Source organism: Fringilla coelebs, assembly GCF_963513975.1.
Source record: "Fringilla coelebs genome assembly, chromosome: 1".
NCBI lineage: Eukaryota > Metazoa > Chordata > Aves > Passeriformes > Fringillidae > Fringilla > Fringilla coelebs.
The window spans coordinates 138336927-138353367 of NC_140028.1; the positions used below are offsets into that span (position 1 = coordinate 138336927).

The window sequence follows — 16441 nt, forward strand, 5'->3', positions numbered from 1 at the left end:
TTGAGAATCAGAGCACTTTTTTCTAAAGAAAGACTGTATGCAAGAGAAAACAATTTGCCACTTTGGCTCAATATAGCAACCATATTTTAATTGAGGCATTAAAAACATCTGCATGGTGACTTCTGTAGTACAAACCTCAAAAATGTTCCCTCATGAACAGAGGATCAAAAGACTGCCAGTCTTGGCTTGGACTATTTTGAGTTTTCTGTTATAAATTATACACAAATTTATCACCCTCCAAGGAAAGGAAAAATTGTTAAACCCCAAGGATAGCTAGACTGTATCTTCTAGGGTTTTTTTTAAAATTGATAATTTCACTAAAAATTACCTAAGTGGTCCAAGTTTTCACTGGGGAATCCCTGTCTAAGGTTTTTGTTTGCTCTAATTGTGCCCCCTTTTCTTTCTTCAGGAGCCAGATTTCTTCAGAAAAACTCTCCAGCTCTGGCTGAGATACACAAAACATTGCTACCTGTAGTTAATTCTGCTGAAGATTAAAACTAAAATAAAGATTAAAGGATCTCCACAGTGCTTCAAATAGGTATGTATATTTTTTCAAAGACAGACATGACTCTGCATAGCATAGGAAAACTAAAACATCTTCTGAAATACTACAGTCCTGGCTAGGCAAACATTAGTTTTCATAACATATAAAATTATCACTTGCTGCTGAACTTGAACACAGCTAGACCTTACTGGCAGTAGGATGCAGCAGAAAACAATTTAAATTACAGTATCAGACTGGTGTTCCTCCCCCAGTGCATAATTACAATTATTTGCAATGCTTATTGACATCGCTAGCTTGCCCATGGCAGCCCCCATGCTGTTTAAAGGCAGCGCTGGTTCTCAAGAGAAGGGGCCGGATGCGCTGCGGAACACACGCTCAGCTGACAGGTGCTAATGGATCGGCAAAGCCTGGCAGCGGTGCCGGCGCTCAGACGATGGAGAGGAGGGGATGACGCCCGCAGCCGGCCCCGTGCTGCCGCGGCCGTGGCGGCGCACGAAGGAGCCCGGAGCGGAGCCAGCAGAGGGAGTCGGTGCCCGTCCCGCCGCCCCCGCTCCGCAGGTGCCAGCGCGGCTCAGAGCCGCGGCTCACGGCCACTGCCCCGCTGGCAGTTTCAAACAACACACAGGCCTAATAATTTGCCTAATAATTTTGTAATGTTACATACGGCCTGTCCTGGAAGTCCCCCAAGCCGCAGAATCAGGTACAGAATCGCACCCAACCTCCAAACAACTTTGTGACGAGTGAGATTAGTATTTGAAAACATTCTACCTCTGCAAACTCTTCAGTCAATTCATTGCTTTGCATAACTTGAGAGCATCCTAAAGCTAAGCAGTTGAGCCTTCCCCTTTGAAAGCAATTACTTCTATTAGCATCTTCTATAACTGCCGTACAATTATTGCGCCTGAGATTAAAAAAAAAAAATCCTTTACTGATCTTGTGTTAATCCGGCCACTGCCTGAAATGGCACGCCCATGCTACTAGAACCACCACTATTTACACTAGATGTTCTTCTTTCAGTGGATGTATGAAAACAAAGCACTGTTACCCACGTATTTTCCCATCCCAAGGAATACCCTGAAATCTTTGTCAAACTTTCTCGCTTTCATCATTGCTCAGCTCATCACACAAACCATCTGCATAAATAAAGATGCAAGCATCTGCTGTATGGCAAATGGTCTCAGGGGCAGATGTTTTTATCCTTGCATTCATGTCACTGGCTTGGATACATTATTTGAACAGATGTACACAATCTGAAAGTGTCATGTCCCACAGTGAAACGTCTCCAACTGCTTTCCATCAAAGTACATAAATGCTATTTGCACCTGCATTTATGTTAATGATACAAAGGCAGCAGGGGTTCCAGCAAAGGGAGAGCTGATGCTAAGAAACACATTTACAAGGCTAATGGAAGTTTGAGATCTCCCAGCACCAAACAACCATAGTAAGATGGATACAAAATGTGCAGAACCACACTTGACCTATGATTCTAAAAAAGTTAAAATAAACATATTATTACTTGTATTAAAACAAAACTATTACTTTAGCGTGTGATGCTCTTTTCCAATGGGTATTTTAAAAAGACAAAACCTATTAGATAAATAAACCAGGACAGTCTTATATTTTGCAAAATATTTGTCTAAGATACACAATTCTTTCATGTTAGAGTTATTTAACAAAAATATTTTATAAATCTGAAAATGCCAATGGTATTTCAGTTCACTAAGGCACAGGGGTATTGTATGCCATGGTGGAGCATCACAAAAAATACCAACACTTGCTCAACAGTAAATATATAACATGAATGTGAATGGTCAAATATAATGCTTCAGTGATTGTCATATGAATGAAATGATAATTTCATAATCCTGAGGAAGAAATAAAATTTGACAAGTTAGATACTAATTGCTGAGAAAAGTGCATCTAATTGAACATGGTGTTACAATTGCTTGCTACTTAAAAGATAGTCACGCTTCTTATAAAATATTTTAAAAACTGAGAAAAATACAGATGTCTTGAAGGAGTACGGATTAAATTACAGAACACCTGCTATTACATGACAAATGGCAGCAGTGAAGTGTTTAGCTGTCACTCAAAGAACTTGCACTAATCATTACTTCCATACTTAAAAATAACAAGCACACTCAAAGTACAGAAACACTGACAAATATGCCACATTGAATGTAACTGATGGATAGGTTCTATTTCCAATCTAATCTATCTCCGAAAGCTTTATTTGTAAGAAATGCACCAACATAAGAGCTGTACATAAATCATCACAAATTACTAATACCCTGCATGTTTCCAAAGTGCTACATTTAAGAAACAAATGGTACTTGATATAAAGACAAAAAAAGTATCATAGTAAAAAAATATACAGAGACTACTGTATTTGTAGAGTATCATCATTTCACACAGATATAGCTCCTGGTCATGATCTAGGGAGGCCCTCCAGAGAGATTCTGGCAGATTAAAGGACTGGGTAACCACAGCCACATGAAGTTCAACAGGCAAAGTGCTGGATTCTGTTCCTGGGATGGAGCAACCCTGGATGTAGAGACTGGGCAATGAGAGGCTGGAGAGCTGTGACACGAAAAGGGACCTGGGGGTCCTGGTCCATGGCCAGTTGAACCTGAGCCAGCAGTGCCCTGGCAGCAGGAGGGCCAACCCTGTCCTGGGGGGCACCAGGCACAGCATGGCCAGCAGGGCAAGGGAGGGCATTGTCCTGCTCTGCTCTGCACTGGGGCGGCCTCACCTCGAGTGCTGGGGGCAGGTCTGGGTGCCACAGTGTAAGAACGATACAAAACTGTTAGAAAGCATAAAAAGGAGAGCCCCAAAGATGGTGCAGGGCCTTGAGGGGAAGCTGTGTGAGGAGCAGCTGAGATCACTTGGTCTGTTCAGCCTGGGGGAGAGGGCCAGGAGTTGGACTCTGTGATCCTTGTGAGTCCCTTCCAACTCAGGGACTTATTCTGTGATTCTGTGACTTCTAACATGAAAGCTCACTTCCAAGTCTACCATTCTCTCCGGCTACAAGTCAGTAACAGGATACTGACTGGAATGGAATTTCATTTAGAGGAAAAAAGGAAAAAGCCTTCCAGAAATTTCAAAGCAAATGCTTAATCAATTTTAAGTTTACATACAGCTTCACAGTCTATATTCTCCAACCGCTATTCAGAAATGGCTTTAACGTAAGACTATAAGCAGGGTCAGATTCCTGTTACTTAAAGGAAAAATTAAACTAATGCTTTTAATGCTAAAACTAATGCTGAGTTCTTCAGTCAGAAGCATGGGAATGTAGAGCACACTCTGGGGTGGGCAGCTGTACCCAACAGGAAGTGCTGTCTTCCTTGAAAGAATAGTCTCAAGAGACACAGAACTCATAAACTAAGATCAATCAGAATGACACGCTTCTAGAACAGCTTCCTCAGAATTATTACAGCATCATAAAAATATTCAGTCTTCACAAAACAGGTAAAGTATAAACTTACATGACAGTAAAAGCTCAAGGCTTCAAATAAAGTAATAGATAGTGCTCTTCCTAATTAACATAAGTACTAACGATGGAAACTTAACTGACAACCAGCAATGGTTCTGAAAGGTCCATTAGAGCTGATGTCATATCCATCAAACATTCACTCACATTTAATTATCATTAAAAATGACATTCATGTTAAAATTCATACTTAAACATTAGCATTGAGACACAGATCAAAAGAGAAAGGAAGTTACAGCTACACATTTAGAGGCTTGAGAATACATAAATACCCTTACTAATAACAGAGGGAAAAAATCAAGACATCAACCCTCGTGAAAACTAAAACAAATGAAAGACAACTTTTTAAGAAACCACATAGAGGAAAGAACTAAACACAAAAAAAAAAAAAATTAGTAAGGATGGGAATGCTGAAGAAAAGGTATTAAAGAAAAATCCAAGTTAATGTTTCTTCCCGTTTCTGCTAACTGTGTAACATAATTTGCAGATAGATTTAACTTCATTTAATATGGGGATCAACTATAGCAGGGATTTTCAAATATATGAAGATTTAAAAAAAATTAATAAAACCTGAATACTTAATTATGCTGAATCAAAGAAGAAGCAGATTTAGGCACTTCAAGTTTCAACTACAGGTGTTAACAGGTGTTAATTGGCAATGCCCTAAAGAAGAATACAATTTTAGCTATTGTAATTGTTTAAAGTGATAAATGCTGCAGTAATGGCTTTTTTTTTTTCCAAATCATACCACAGCAGAATACTAGACACAAGTAATACAGTGATTAATAATGATGACATTTCTTTCACATTTTGAACCACAAGCATCTAATTTCTAAATAAAGTACAGAAAGCATACTATACCTGCAGAAACTGTTAACGGATTCTGCATTATGCCCTTTAACAGTTACGACAATGTTCCTAGAAAGAAATACAGATACTTAGAAGCTCTGATAATTTCTTACAAACTAACAAAACAAAACAAAAAAATGAACAGGAAAATGGCAACAGTTTCCAGACTTGTATTTCAGAATGGATCCCAATATGTCCATAGCTCTCAAGAAAACACCACCAGAGATTTAAACCAAGGGTTTCTTTGGACCCCCTATATGTTGCTCTCCATACTTCAACACTGTGTACTACTAACTTAGGCTTCTTGTGATTGAACAACCTTCTTAAAGCCAGGAAAGAGGACAGTTATGAAACCCAACATGGCAATACATTCTGAATAATCACAGACAATATAGGGTTAAGCAATCATTTCTCTTCAAACACGTGGATCTGTTGGAGAGGATCCAGAGGAGAGCCCCAGTGTTGATCACAGGGCTAAAGCACCTCTCTATGAAGACAGAGCTGGGGCTGATCAGCCTGAAGCAAAGAAGGAGACCTTATAGCACCCTCCAGTACCTAAAGGCAGCCAACAGAAAAGCTGGAGTGGACTTCTTACAAGTGCATCTGCAAACAGGACAAGGGTTATTGGCATTAAACTGAAAGAGGATAGGTTTAGATGAGATACTAGGAAGACATTCTTTACTGTAAGGGTGGTGAGGCACTGGAACAGTTTTCTTAGAGAAGCCATGAATGCCTCACCAAGGCCAAGCTGGATGCAACTTTGAGCAATGTGATCAAGCAGAAAGTTACCTGCTCAGGCAGGGCTGTTGAGACTCTGTGGGGCCTTTAAGGTCCCTTCCAACACAAACCATTGTAATTCTATGCGACTGCATGGATCCCACATAACTGTCTGACCAGCAGAATCTTCCATGGATGCTACAATGAAGATACTACCTTGCTCTTGTGAACCAAACATTACACTGCCACCTGTCCTGAATGTGCTCTTTGTATTTACAACAAGATGTGACACACTGCATTTGACAGAACAGCTTTATATCAAATGGCCACCCAGTAAATTTAGAGTTGGCTACTTCTTTCCAGTGCAGTTGAGTGTGCTGTTCAAGCTCTGGTGAAGTGGTATTCAACAGTCTGGAAGGAAAGACACAAGATAATACAATGACAATATAAAACTGCTGTTATCCACTTAGATTTATTTTTCATAAAATGGCCTAGCTTTTGGAATGGCTGCATCATAGTTTGGTTCAACTGAACACTACTAACATGTTAGATATTACAAAGGGTATGAAGCTCTTGTTCTCCTGATGCAGCCAGAGGCTTTGGGAAGGTAACAGAAAAGTCCATTGACTGACACAGATGGAACTAAAACTTCCTGGGGGTTTACTCAGATCTTGGCTTTCACACCAGTGAACATCTACAACATTTCCATAAACAAAGCCAGCTGCACAGACGTAGAGATTGCTGACTTTCCTGACCAATTTAACAGCCAGGAGAACCTTACATAAAGAACATGCCAGACGTGCACTCAAGACACATCTTCTGAGCACATAAAGTACCGAAGATTACTTTTGCTTAAATACAGAATACATAGGACAAATAGTGATGTAAATACCAAACAAAAGAAGCCTTGAACATATTTCTTTACTATCATGCAAATGACTCTCAAAAAGCAATGGTGAGCTTCTGGAAGAAGATGGTTCTGTAGGTAGCAGTAAAGTAAAAAGAAAACCAATTCCATTTTCAGGAAGCTCAACATCAAAGCACAGAAGAACATGGAGTGTGGCTGCTGTGAGGAGACCTCTCACACAGCAAACAGATGAAGCTCTTTGGTACCTGCATCTTCTGTTCTGAGCCATTGCTTACATGCTTGCTGGTACATCAACCAGAACCTCCAGGCAGTGGTTGGCTGATGCCCATCAGCAGATCCCCAACGGCCTCAAAGAGCCTCTGTCCGTGGTACTTGAGCAGCCAAGCCACGAGCTGTCAGGCCCAGCACTCCAACACACACTGGCTCATGTAAATGCAGTTTGATGTCATGGGAACATACAGACAGCTCCCTCTGCACATCCAAGAATGGAACAGGCCACATCGATATAATTTTGGAATGGCAAGACACTTCCAGAAATCGGTGTGGACTTCCAACTTCTCTGTCATCCACATCGTTAGACATCCTTCTTTAAGGCCATATTGATCAATAACAGCTTTTCAGAGAATCAAAGTCTGAAGTTTTTCTCCTCCTCAGTATTTATGGGACTTCAAAACACACTAAAATATTTAAACAAGACATATTCTTGTAAAAACAATTTGAGAAATTATATTCAAATAAAGTTTCTCAAAATTATTATTTCAAAGTCACTTCTCTTTTTTTAGGTTTCCATGGTCTTTCCCTGGAGCATTAAATCATGTTAAGAGGGTGCCCCATCTGTAGTTACCATCTACTTTAGAATTATAACTAACCAGACTTCAGGATACAGACAATTCTTAGAATACTATGTGGAAATAGAAGCTTCAGACATTTTTCCAATGTTCTTCCCAGACACATTCACAAACCCTAACACTAGAACACAAAATTGGAGCATATAAATCCATACATTTTCTAGAGGCATCTCTGATTTGAATTCAACTCTAACTGCAGCAAGGTAATGGTATTAACCTATAAAATCAGTGCTTATTTGACAGATATTGATCACCTGCTCTAAATAATAATCATAATAATTTAAAAAGAGCATAATTTCTCCAATTAACATTGATAATTTCTTTTAGCAATTCATGAATAGTATTTTTATTATTCTTGCTATATGAAAGAACCACATTTACTCAAGTAACCTTCCTTTTTGGAAAAACTGAAGAGCTCAAGATTCTGAAATCAAGATAAAATTCATATCCCTTCAAAATTTTCTATCCAACCTTATATGTATGGCTGTGTAAAAGCATGTTTTCTTTGACTACATATAGTTTACAAAGCAAACCATAAACATTGTGCATTAGTCCCATCTGTGTTTTACACTGTTTTCAAATACATCAATTGTGGTCCTGTCTTTTTGATCCTTTCTCTGACAGTTTTTGACACTTTTCTGCTAGGCTCTAACATGTTTTACAGATATTTATTATCTACACACATTTTAGGCATGTCCTAAACATAAAATGCAGTCTAATTAAAAAGTTCTGTACAGTATATTGATTCAAACGTTTACAATTTGAAGATTATAACATCCACAGAACTACTTATGCCTGCCCTGAGCAGGTTGGGGGTTTTTTTTCCCATTTCACTATAAATCTGGCTTGGTTTGACTACTTCCCATAGAAAAAAAAAAAAAAAAACACGCTGATGTTCAAAAAAAGCTACACTTATAACTAAAATTACTAATTAAATTTTGTACCTCTTTAATGTTCTTAAATCCAGAAAAAAAATTTAGGCTGGTCAGCAACTAATAATTCAGATTGTCCTTATGCTTTCATTGAGTACTGAAGAGGCAAATGTTCTTCCACTCTCTCCTGGTTATATTTGAGTCCAATACTGACTCTTTCCAAATACACAAATTTCTATCTGCCAATATCCTAAGTTATTCTCCACCTGAGAGCTTATCAAAATGATAAGGATTTTTAAAATTCTATATAATCTTAAAATTTGTTTTGCTCAGTTTATAACTCTACCATAAGACACTAAATAAAATCATTCAAGTCATAGTATTCCAGAACTCAAATTAGTTTTCTAGAAATCTGCTGCTGACTACTCAGAGATGAAAAGAAATCTATTACAAGAATTTCAAGTGAAGTGGAGTTGAAGCTGGACAGAATTAGAAAGTAAAATCTCTCTTAATGCCACAAAATAAGCTCTATCATGCCTGTACTATTCCTCATGTTACCAGAGAATGAAAGGATAAATTTCATTATTCCTAAGAGGCAAAAATAGCAAGCAAACTGGAAGAAAAAATCCCATGCTGTAACTCAGTCTTTAACAACCAAAGGAAGCAGAGCATATACGTGTAATAACTTCAAAGCAATTTTCACAGGAAGATACCCACAGGTCTTTTATATGAAACAGGTGTCCTGATAGACACACTGAATATGAATATCAGTTGAACCCAATTAACCTAATTCAATGCTTGTCCATACTAAGACATTCATCTAAGATGTTACACAAAATCCTTTAGGATATTACAGAGAAAGCGATAAATAGGCTGCAAGGTTATGACATTAATTTTACTGTCATCCTCATGCTTTAAGCAGACATCAAAACTAAAAACCTTGTCCTCTGGGAAGGAAGAACTACCTGAAAGTAATTATAGGACTTATTATCATAACAGTATTAAACTAGACCACTATGACCCTAACCAAATTTATTTTTGGTACCTTTTGTTAAAAGAACAAAGCTTCTCATTGACGACTGCACCTTCTAATACAGTGTGTATTAGTACAGGCACTAGAAGAAAGCATTAAATCAAATCTTGTAACTTAATATTAAGCTTAATTATGAATTTTAGTTTAAAACTAAGCATGTAAAGAAATGTTATGTAATTTCATTTCAGAAGGAAAACATCCAGCTAAAAAGAAATATTAAATACTTAGTACAGTTTAGAAAAGACATTCTCCTGACAGAAGCCCATGAAATGCCCATTTGTATTTCAAAAGCAATTTTATTCACTTCATTTTTCACACCTGTTCTTTCACATACCATGCCATCTTGTAAATGAATGCCATGCAAACAGTATTTCCCATAATTTAGAAACTTTTCAACTGAAACCAAGTTCTCCAAAAAGCCTGAAAGTATTGAATCAGCACAGCTTCCAGGAAAGTTGGCAGAATCTATTGTTATATAAAGGCCACGTTAGACTTGAAATATAAGATTAAAACATTGAAGCTATGAGAAAATAGAGAGGAAGATAAAAATGACAGGCACAATGACTGACTAGCGTAACACACAAAAGCATTTGCTCAAGCAAGTGTATTTGCCAAAAGCCTGCAGTGCTTGGCTATCTTATAAAAATCAAGCACAAGGCATTAGGCCAATTTGTTTAAAAAATAAAAACCCCTCCAAAATCCTAAACCCCAATAACCAAGCGACAACTGATTTGCATTTCTGAAAACCTGCAAAAATATTCTGCACTTCACTATTCACATCTTCAGTCTCAAACGTCTGATTTACTCCATGTTTTCTATTTTTCATATTTTTACATCAGGAGTTAATCCTGTTTCAGATCCTAGTCTTCCTATTCTATAGCCAAAGAGATATGCATGTAGTCACAAACAACAGCGTCTGAAATTGCTCACTGCTTATGTTTCCAAACTTAGATAATTCATCACGGAGAAATGCGTGTCCATGGCAGAATTCTTTTGGCTGAGCCCATTAGATGACTTCAGCAGAACCACAAAAAGAAAGAGAACAGTACAAACCCAGCAGAACCTAAAACCCAGGCTATTTTTAAACTTTTGGTCATCCTGTGAGATGGACCAGTCCGAGTGCATTTCCTGAACTTCAAGCCTTACATGCACTGAATGCCACAGTGGCAATCCTGGACAAAAATGCTTCCCTTCATACTCTGCTGGGTGATGTGGGGAATGGTTGGCTGGCAAGCCTACACTCTGCCCATCTGTTAGAGTGGAACTGTGCCTACACGACAGGTTCTATGCCACTTTCAGTAACATGTTGCTGAAAATAAAAGCTTATTTCTGAAACAACATAGGCCAACATCAACTTTCAGCTTAAAATAGCAGGAAAATGAAAAATTATTGCTTTTATTGAGGAGATGAGTCTTTTGAAATCAGCTTGAAGGTTTTTCACTTGTATGAATAAAGACTAGCAATACACTGCAAGGAATGAGGCTGTTCCACACATTTTCTACTATTGTGGACAAACTAGCATACAGTCTCACTAATTATTATTTTACAACTGTAACTTTCTCCGAAAAAGCAAAATCAAGGACCTGCAAAAAAAATGTATTAAAGTGAAATTTCTCAAAAAGACACTGGGAGAAGAGAAGGCTAAAGAAGGTGCAATATTGAGTCTTCATTTTATGAAATGTATGTGTATTAAAATAAAGTGTACTGGAACAGTTTTTATGACTATAAATAACCCCATTTTCCATTTAAGAAAACAAGTCCATTCTGAAAAAATTCAAAAGAGCCTGGTCACTATTATGCCTAATATTAGCCAATTCATTGAATGTCAAAAAATAACATCTTTTTTTTCAGATTTCCAATTTAAAAAGACACATATGTTTTCCTTAGTAAATCCCTTCTTGACAGGAGTGCTCTGAATGCCACAAACTGGAGACCCATTAAGTTCCACGTCTGGGTTAGACATCTTTGCCATTACCTTGTATTAAAAGGCCAAGGTTTCTGATTTAAAATACAATCTTGATTATTACTGGTGTGAACATAACTGTGAAATGACAAATCAATATAAATGGATAGATTTTGTTCTTGACTGTTAGGACAGCTAAAAAATTAGTTCTGGAAAATACAAATTTCATTTTTTTAACATACTACATGAAATCTATGCTGCCCACAGTTCTCACAAATTAAATTCAAATTAACTTAGTATTTAAAACAAAACAAGAAACAGAAATGTGCACCATTCTTAGTGGGTAATGACTAATCTAGAATTCACTTTATAATTCAAACAGCACAGTTCCTTCTACTCCTGTTCCTCCCCACCACCACATTCTCCTGGTTCTTAATTAAGCACTCATTTATTGCTTGGATCCAAACTGCTTAGAAGTTTTGCTGGGATTCTCAACAATGCAGTTTCCCAAGACACAATCTGTGCATCTTACACTTCTGTTAGCAATATGTTACATCATTCATAGTGGAATTGCAGCACACCACTATGGTCTTCAGTTTGTAATACCTAATTAAACTCTGAGACTTTTTGACTTTTATGCATAATTAATTACTGATTTGATCTGATAAGACCAGACTACATATTTTATCTCTCACTGTGTACCTGCTGCTGTACATTAGCTTTCTTTTCAGATAAACAATATTACAAACACTAAAACAGCAATTTCATTGGTGTTGCACTAAAACTTCACAGAACCAGACAAACATCTGTGGCTGTGTACACAGCTACTCACAAAATCATTCAGGCTGACAGAAACTGCACAAGGTCATCCCATCCAACTTCCCTGCTGAAAACAGGGTCAACACTGGCCTTACAGCTTTGTCTGGATGAGTCTTAAAAACATCAACAACCACCTCTCAGAAATCAAATTGTATTTACTAACTGACAGCAAAGGGTAGACTGAAAATGACAGCAAAATTTGGTCTACATACATAGGACAGATTGTTCCATCAATTCCTATGGCAATGCTCTTACCATACTTCAGAATTACCTAAACCTCCCCTATTTAATATTTAGTTATGCTGATGGATTAAAGAGAACTTCCGATTGATTGGCAGAGAACAAAGACATTTTTATTTACCTAATGAATATACCTAATGAATAACCTGTTTTTATATTACAGGAGTCCAGATTATTTCAAAGAGCAGAACAAGGTTAACATACAAAGGTACCAATGAAAATAATTAAAGAGTACTACAGGAAAGATTAAAAAGACCCATTAATTGTATTTTACTTGGTTTTTTGGGTTTTTTTAAAATCTTTCTCCACTTTAACATTTGAAGAATAAGCTATTACTAGTGTTACAACTTCCAATGAAAGGTTTAGGATTCTGCTCATTTTAGACTACAGAAAGAACAAGGTCTGCAATGCTGAAAGGAGAGCAAGTTCTGTTTCATTTGATAGTCCTAACATATTTTGGAGCTACTTGATACCTCAAAACATAACCACATGTACAAAAAATTTATTTAACTGTGTCAGATAACACAGCTCTAAAAGTTCCACTAATAATCAGAGGATTAAGAGCTACATTCACCCGCACAATTTTGACTGATTTAAGTTTGAAATGCGATACTGAATTCTTCACAGAATCACAGATGGCCCTGAAGTTTTGTAGAGACTAAACAAGAAATGGTCAACCACTTCTTCTGACTGAAGTATTTTGGATTACTTCAACCCTAATCTGCATCTCTCTGATAAAATTTCCTGTGTCATTCAAGAAGGGTTTTCTTCGGGGTTTCATTATTTTCATATAGTCTGGGTATGCTGTTAATGTTCTATTTGGAAGAAAAACCACTAGCTGACAAAAAGCAAAAAAAACACTCCAGGCTTTGCAAGGTGAATTGCTTTTGCAATTCTGACTAAAATAATGGAATTATTTCTGATTTTACAGCTGCAAACTTGAATACAGTACTCGATTTTGCCATGGTACCAAATAAGAGCATCATCTACAGCTCTTTCTATAAGAATTTCCATTACAAGTTTCTTAAAAGGTCAAGAAAGCTACATTGTGGCATTATAAAGTTTGTGCAGCAATATCTTCTATACTTCATAAAATGCAGCATATGTTTTTTAAGTTCAATATATCGTATTCACAGACCCAAGCAAAACAAGCATTCAGGAACTAACAAATACAAATTTTAAAAAAAAAATAACATCCATTTACTATGATTGTGCCCAATCAAGCAATAAATGACCTATGCCAAATGGGATATACTTCCAAAAAGTTAAAATTCAAACTGCCTACCAATTTATGACTTTCTGTTTAAATTCCCTCTCAAAAGGGCTTACCTCTAACATGCATTCAAACTCCTAAGACAAAAGTTAAAAGAAACAAAGAACAGGAAAATGGTATTAGCATCAGAAAAACCTAACACTGCCACATGCTTAAAGCAAACTAAATTCTAACAAAAAAAGCTCTTAATTTGAATTATACACTGAACTATTTAGTGACTTATGTTGAAGGGAGAAGCCTGTTTTCTTCAGCCGAACTCAAAAGCAACTTCTAAGTTCTACTGAAGAACCAGAATTCACTTCAGCACGTGTAACTGTTGGAGGCACAACTGGTCCTTGCAGATAGCCTTGTAGTAAAAAATACTCCAGGTAAGGAATCAGATGTTGTACTAAGAACTGGTTCAACTGTTTTGGTGCTACACCGATTCTGCCCCCAAACTGCCTGTAATACTGCTAGCCCAGACTGTTCCAGGGCTATGGATGGGTTTTTTTCTGGATAACTGAGTGTTCAGTACACTTCAAGAACACATGCTTTTAAAATTAGAGATGCAAATACAATAGTTGGATTTATTTAACAATACCCAACATTAAAAACATTGCTCAACTATGAGTTGTACCTTATGTTTCCCAAAAACGATCCTACTCACCAGAAAGGAATGTGTGTTTAACAGGTCATACCTAAAAATCCTGTAAAAATCTAATGACTAGCACATAAGCATCTTCCATCTTAAGCAGCTTCCACCTTTACTGTCTACCAAGCATATAATAAACTGTTCTGCATTAGAAGAATCATCAAACAGTAAACTGACAAATTAGAACATAATCTCACTGAATCACCCTCATAAAACCCAGAGTTCCAAATTTAATGCAAAAATTAAAAGCTCACATTTTATATAAGTTCTGTCACAGTTGGTGCCTTAAGTGTTAAAGAATATTGTGTAAATTTTATACTTGTAGATAAAAAGAATTCCCAACATGCAACCAATGCACTCAAAATTATCTTGCATTATTAAGGGCAGTTCAACATCCACAGCTGAAGATGTGAACTACAGCTCTGGAACCCTCATGAGAGCTGCAGTCAGTGAAGTGACAGCCCAGCTGAGAGCTGAGCACGGGCAGCAGAGGCAGCATCTGCCCTCCCTGTTTCTGCTGTGCCCAGACTAATTCATACAGACCCTGGCAGAGAGGTTCAGCTGCTCACCTACATTCTTTGCTCGGTAACATCCCTCTCATTCTCTGGGAAGGGACTGTCACCACTTTGTTGGATTCTCCTGCGTGGAATGTCCCAGTTCCCTGGCTGGGAGCTCCCAGAGCTCTGACCCAACTGAAAAAGCAACTGCTGGGCTGAAGTGACTAACGTGTCATGTACTTTAAGAACAATCAGAACATAATAGAGTGTATTTTCTAATCAATCTGGTATACACACATTTTTTTAATACAAATAATAGAATTTGAATAGACACAAACATTCCAGATGTAACCTAGTTTTGGTGATATGCTTTATTGACTAACATCAAGGAGCACACAAAATATCAGCAGTTGTTCAAAACTGGTACACCATTCCTAGAAAATATACGGGACAACACATTCTATGATTTATTTAAATTATTCTCTTTCTTGCAGTCTATTATTGTCTATCAGCACTGTGCTACTGATTAACCATACTTACAAAAAAAACTTTCACACAGTTAAAAATACAAAAAAGAATAATAAATCAAAATCCAACCTGTCCTAGTTTACTGCCTTCACTCACTTAGCTTGTGCTGTTCTCATTGTGCAAATAGTCCTTGCCAAAATAATTTTCGTTTTTGTATCCACCACCCTGTTTGTTGTCTGAAAAACGTTAAAGGCACAGAGCTTCAAAGACTATCGGACATTTTTAATGAAGTGTCCTTAAAACATGTTCACGGAGAAAAAATGTGAAATAAACATGTCCAAATTATTCCTGGATGCTGTCCAGCAACCAGCTGTGGCGTGCAGTCTATGCTAACCCTGGGAACATTCTTCTTTCTCTATGGGCCTCCAGCTTTGTCTTCTGTTCCTACGGATATTTGTATTCCAAATGCATTCAGTTAAATCTCAAACTAAGCAAGACCAAACTGAATTAGTACTTCAAGAGGAAAACAATTAAGCATGACCAAGCTTTTAAAGCAGCTACGTTTTTTTTGGTTTGACACACAGTACCTTTTCATTAATTTACCATAAAAGCCATGCTGTGGGACACCTACACTGCTTGAGTCATGTCAAGCCTTCAAATTCTAACACTGAAGTTCTGCTCGCTTAGGGCAATTAAATAACCAAACATCTATTTTTTGAATAGCAGCACTAATTCCTACTTTATGTCCAAATCCAAACTTCGCTAGTCATGTTCAGTGTCTGTAGATTACAGCAGAGTTCTAATTATTTAAGACACTACTCAAGCATGCACATAGAGAGTGAAAGAAAGGCAAAGGTCACAAAAGAAAGGTTAAGGAAAAAGTGGGCTTAGTGCTTAGCAGAAAAGGTGAGCAAAGCCGTGGAACAGGCTGAGGCACTGATATAACTTTACCAAGAGCAGATGAAGGTGCAGTCATACAAATCCACAGGATCAGAAGGATGCATTCAGCAGTGCTGAGAGAGCTGATCAGTGTCACCACAAGGATGCACTCTATCATCTTTCAAAATTCATGGCATCAAGGGAGATTCCCAAAAAGGCACATAGCCATCTTCAAGAAAGGCAAGAGACAGGATCTGGGGAACTACAGGCCAGTCAGTCTAATATCAGTTTACAGAAAGAGTAACCCCACGCAGCAGTACAATGTAGGTCTGACTTGCCCATTCTCATCAGCATTAATTATGCAATTCTCCTTTAAATCTTCACTGACAGCATACTACTATCAGCCTTTTCAATGTGCACTTATTATACTTTCTAAATTTGGGCACATTAGTTCCCCTTCACCTCCAGCCTTCTAAAATTTCTCCACTGTTCCATGATTTGTTAAAACTCAAAATGAATAATTCATACAGCTTCTAAGCTTTTTTTCTT

General features: G+C 37.5%; 1 protein-coding gene across 3 annotated transcripts in view; it reads right to left on the reverse strand.

Annotated features, from left to right (window-relative positions):
• Positions 1–16441, reverse strand: part of ZNF438 (zinc finger protein 438) — a 51532-nt gene that overhangs the window by 14816 nt on the left and 20275 nt on the right. For 2 of the 3 annotated variants that reach the window (XM_084202569.1, XM_084202568.1), the window contains exon 4: positions 4857–4913. The exons of the other annotated variant lie outside the window; for it this stretch is intronic. In XM_084202569.1, coding sequence (XP_084058695.1) covers positions 4857–4884 — 28 coding nt within the window. In that variant the 5' untranslated portion in view covers positions 4885–4913. The remainder of the gene's footprint in view (positions 1–4856; positions 4914–16441) is intronic. 3 annotated transcript variants of the gene reach the window in all.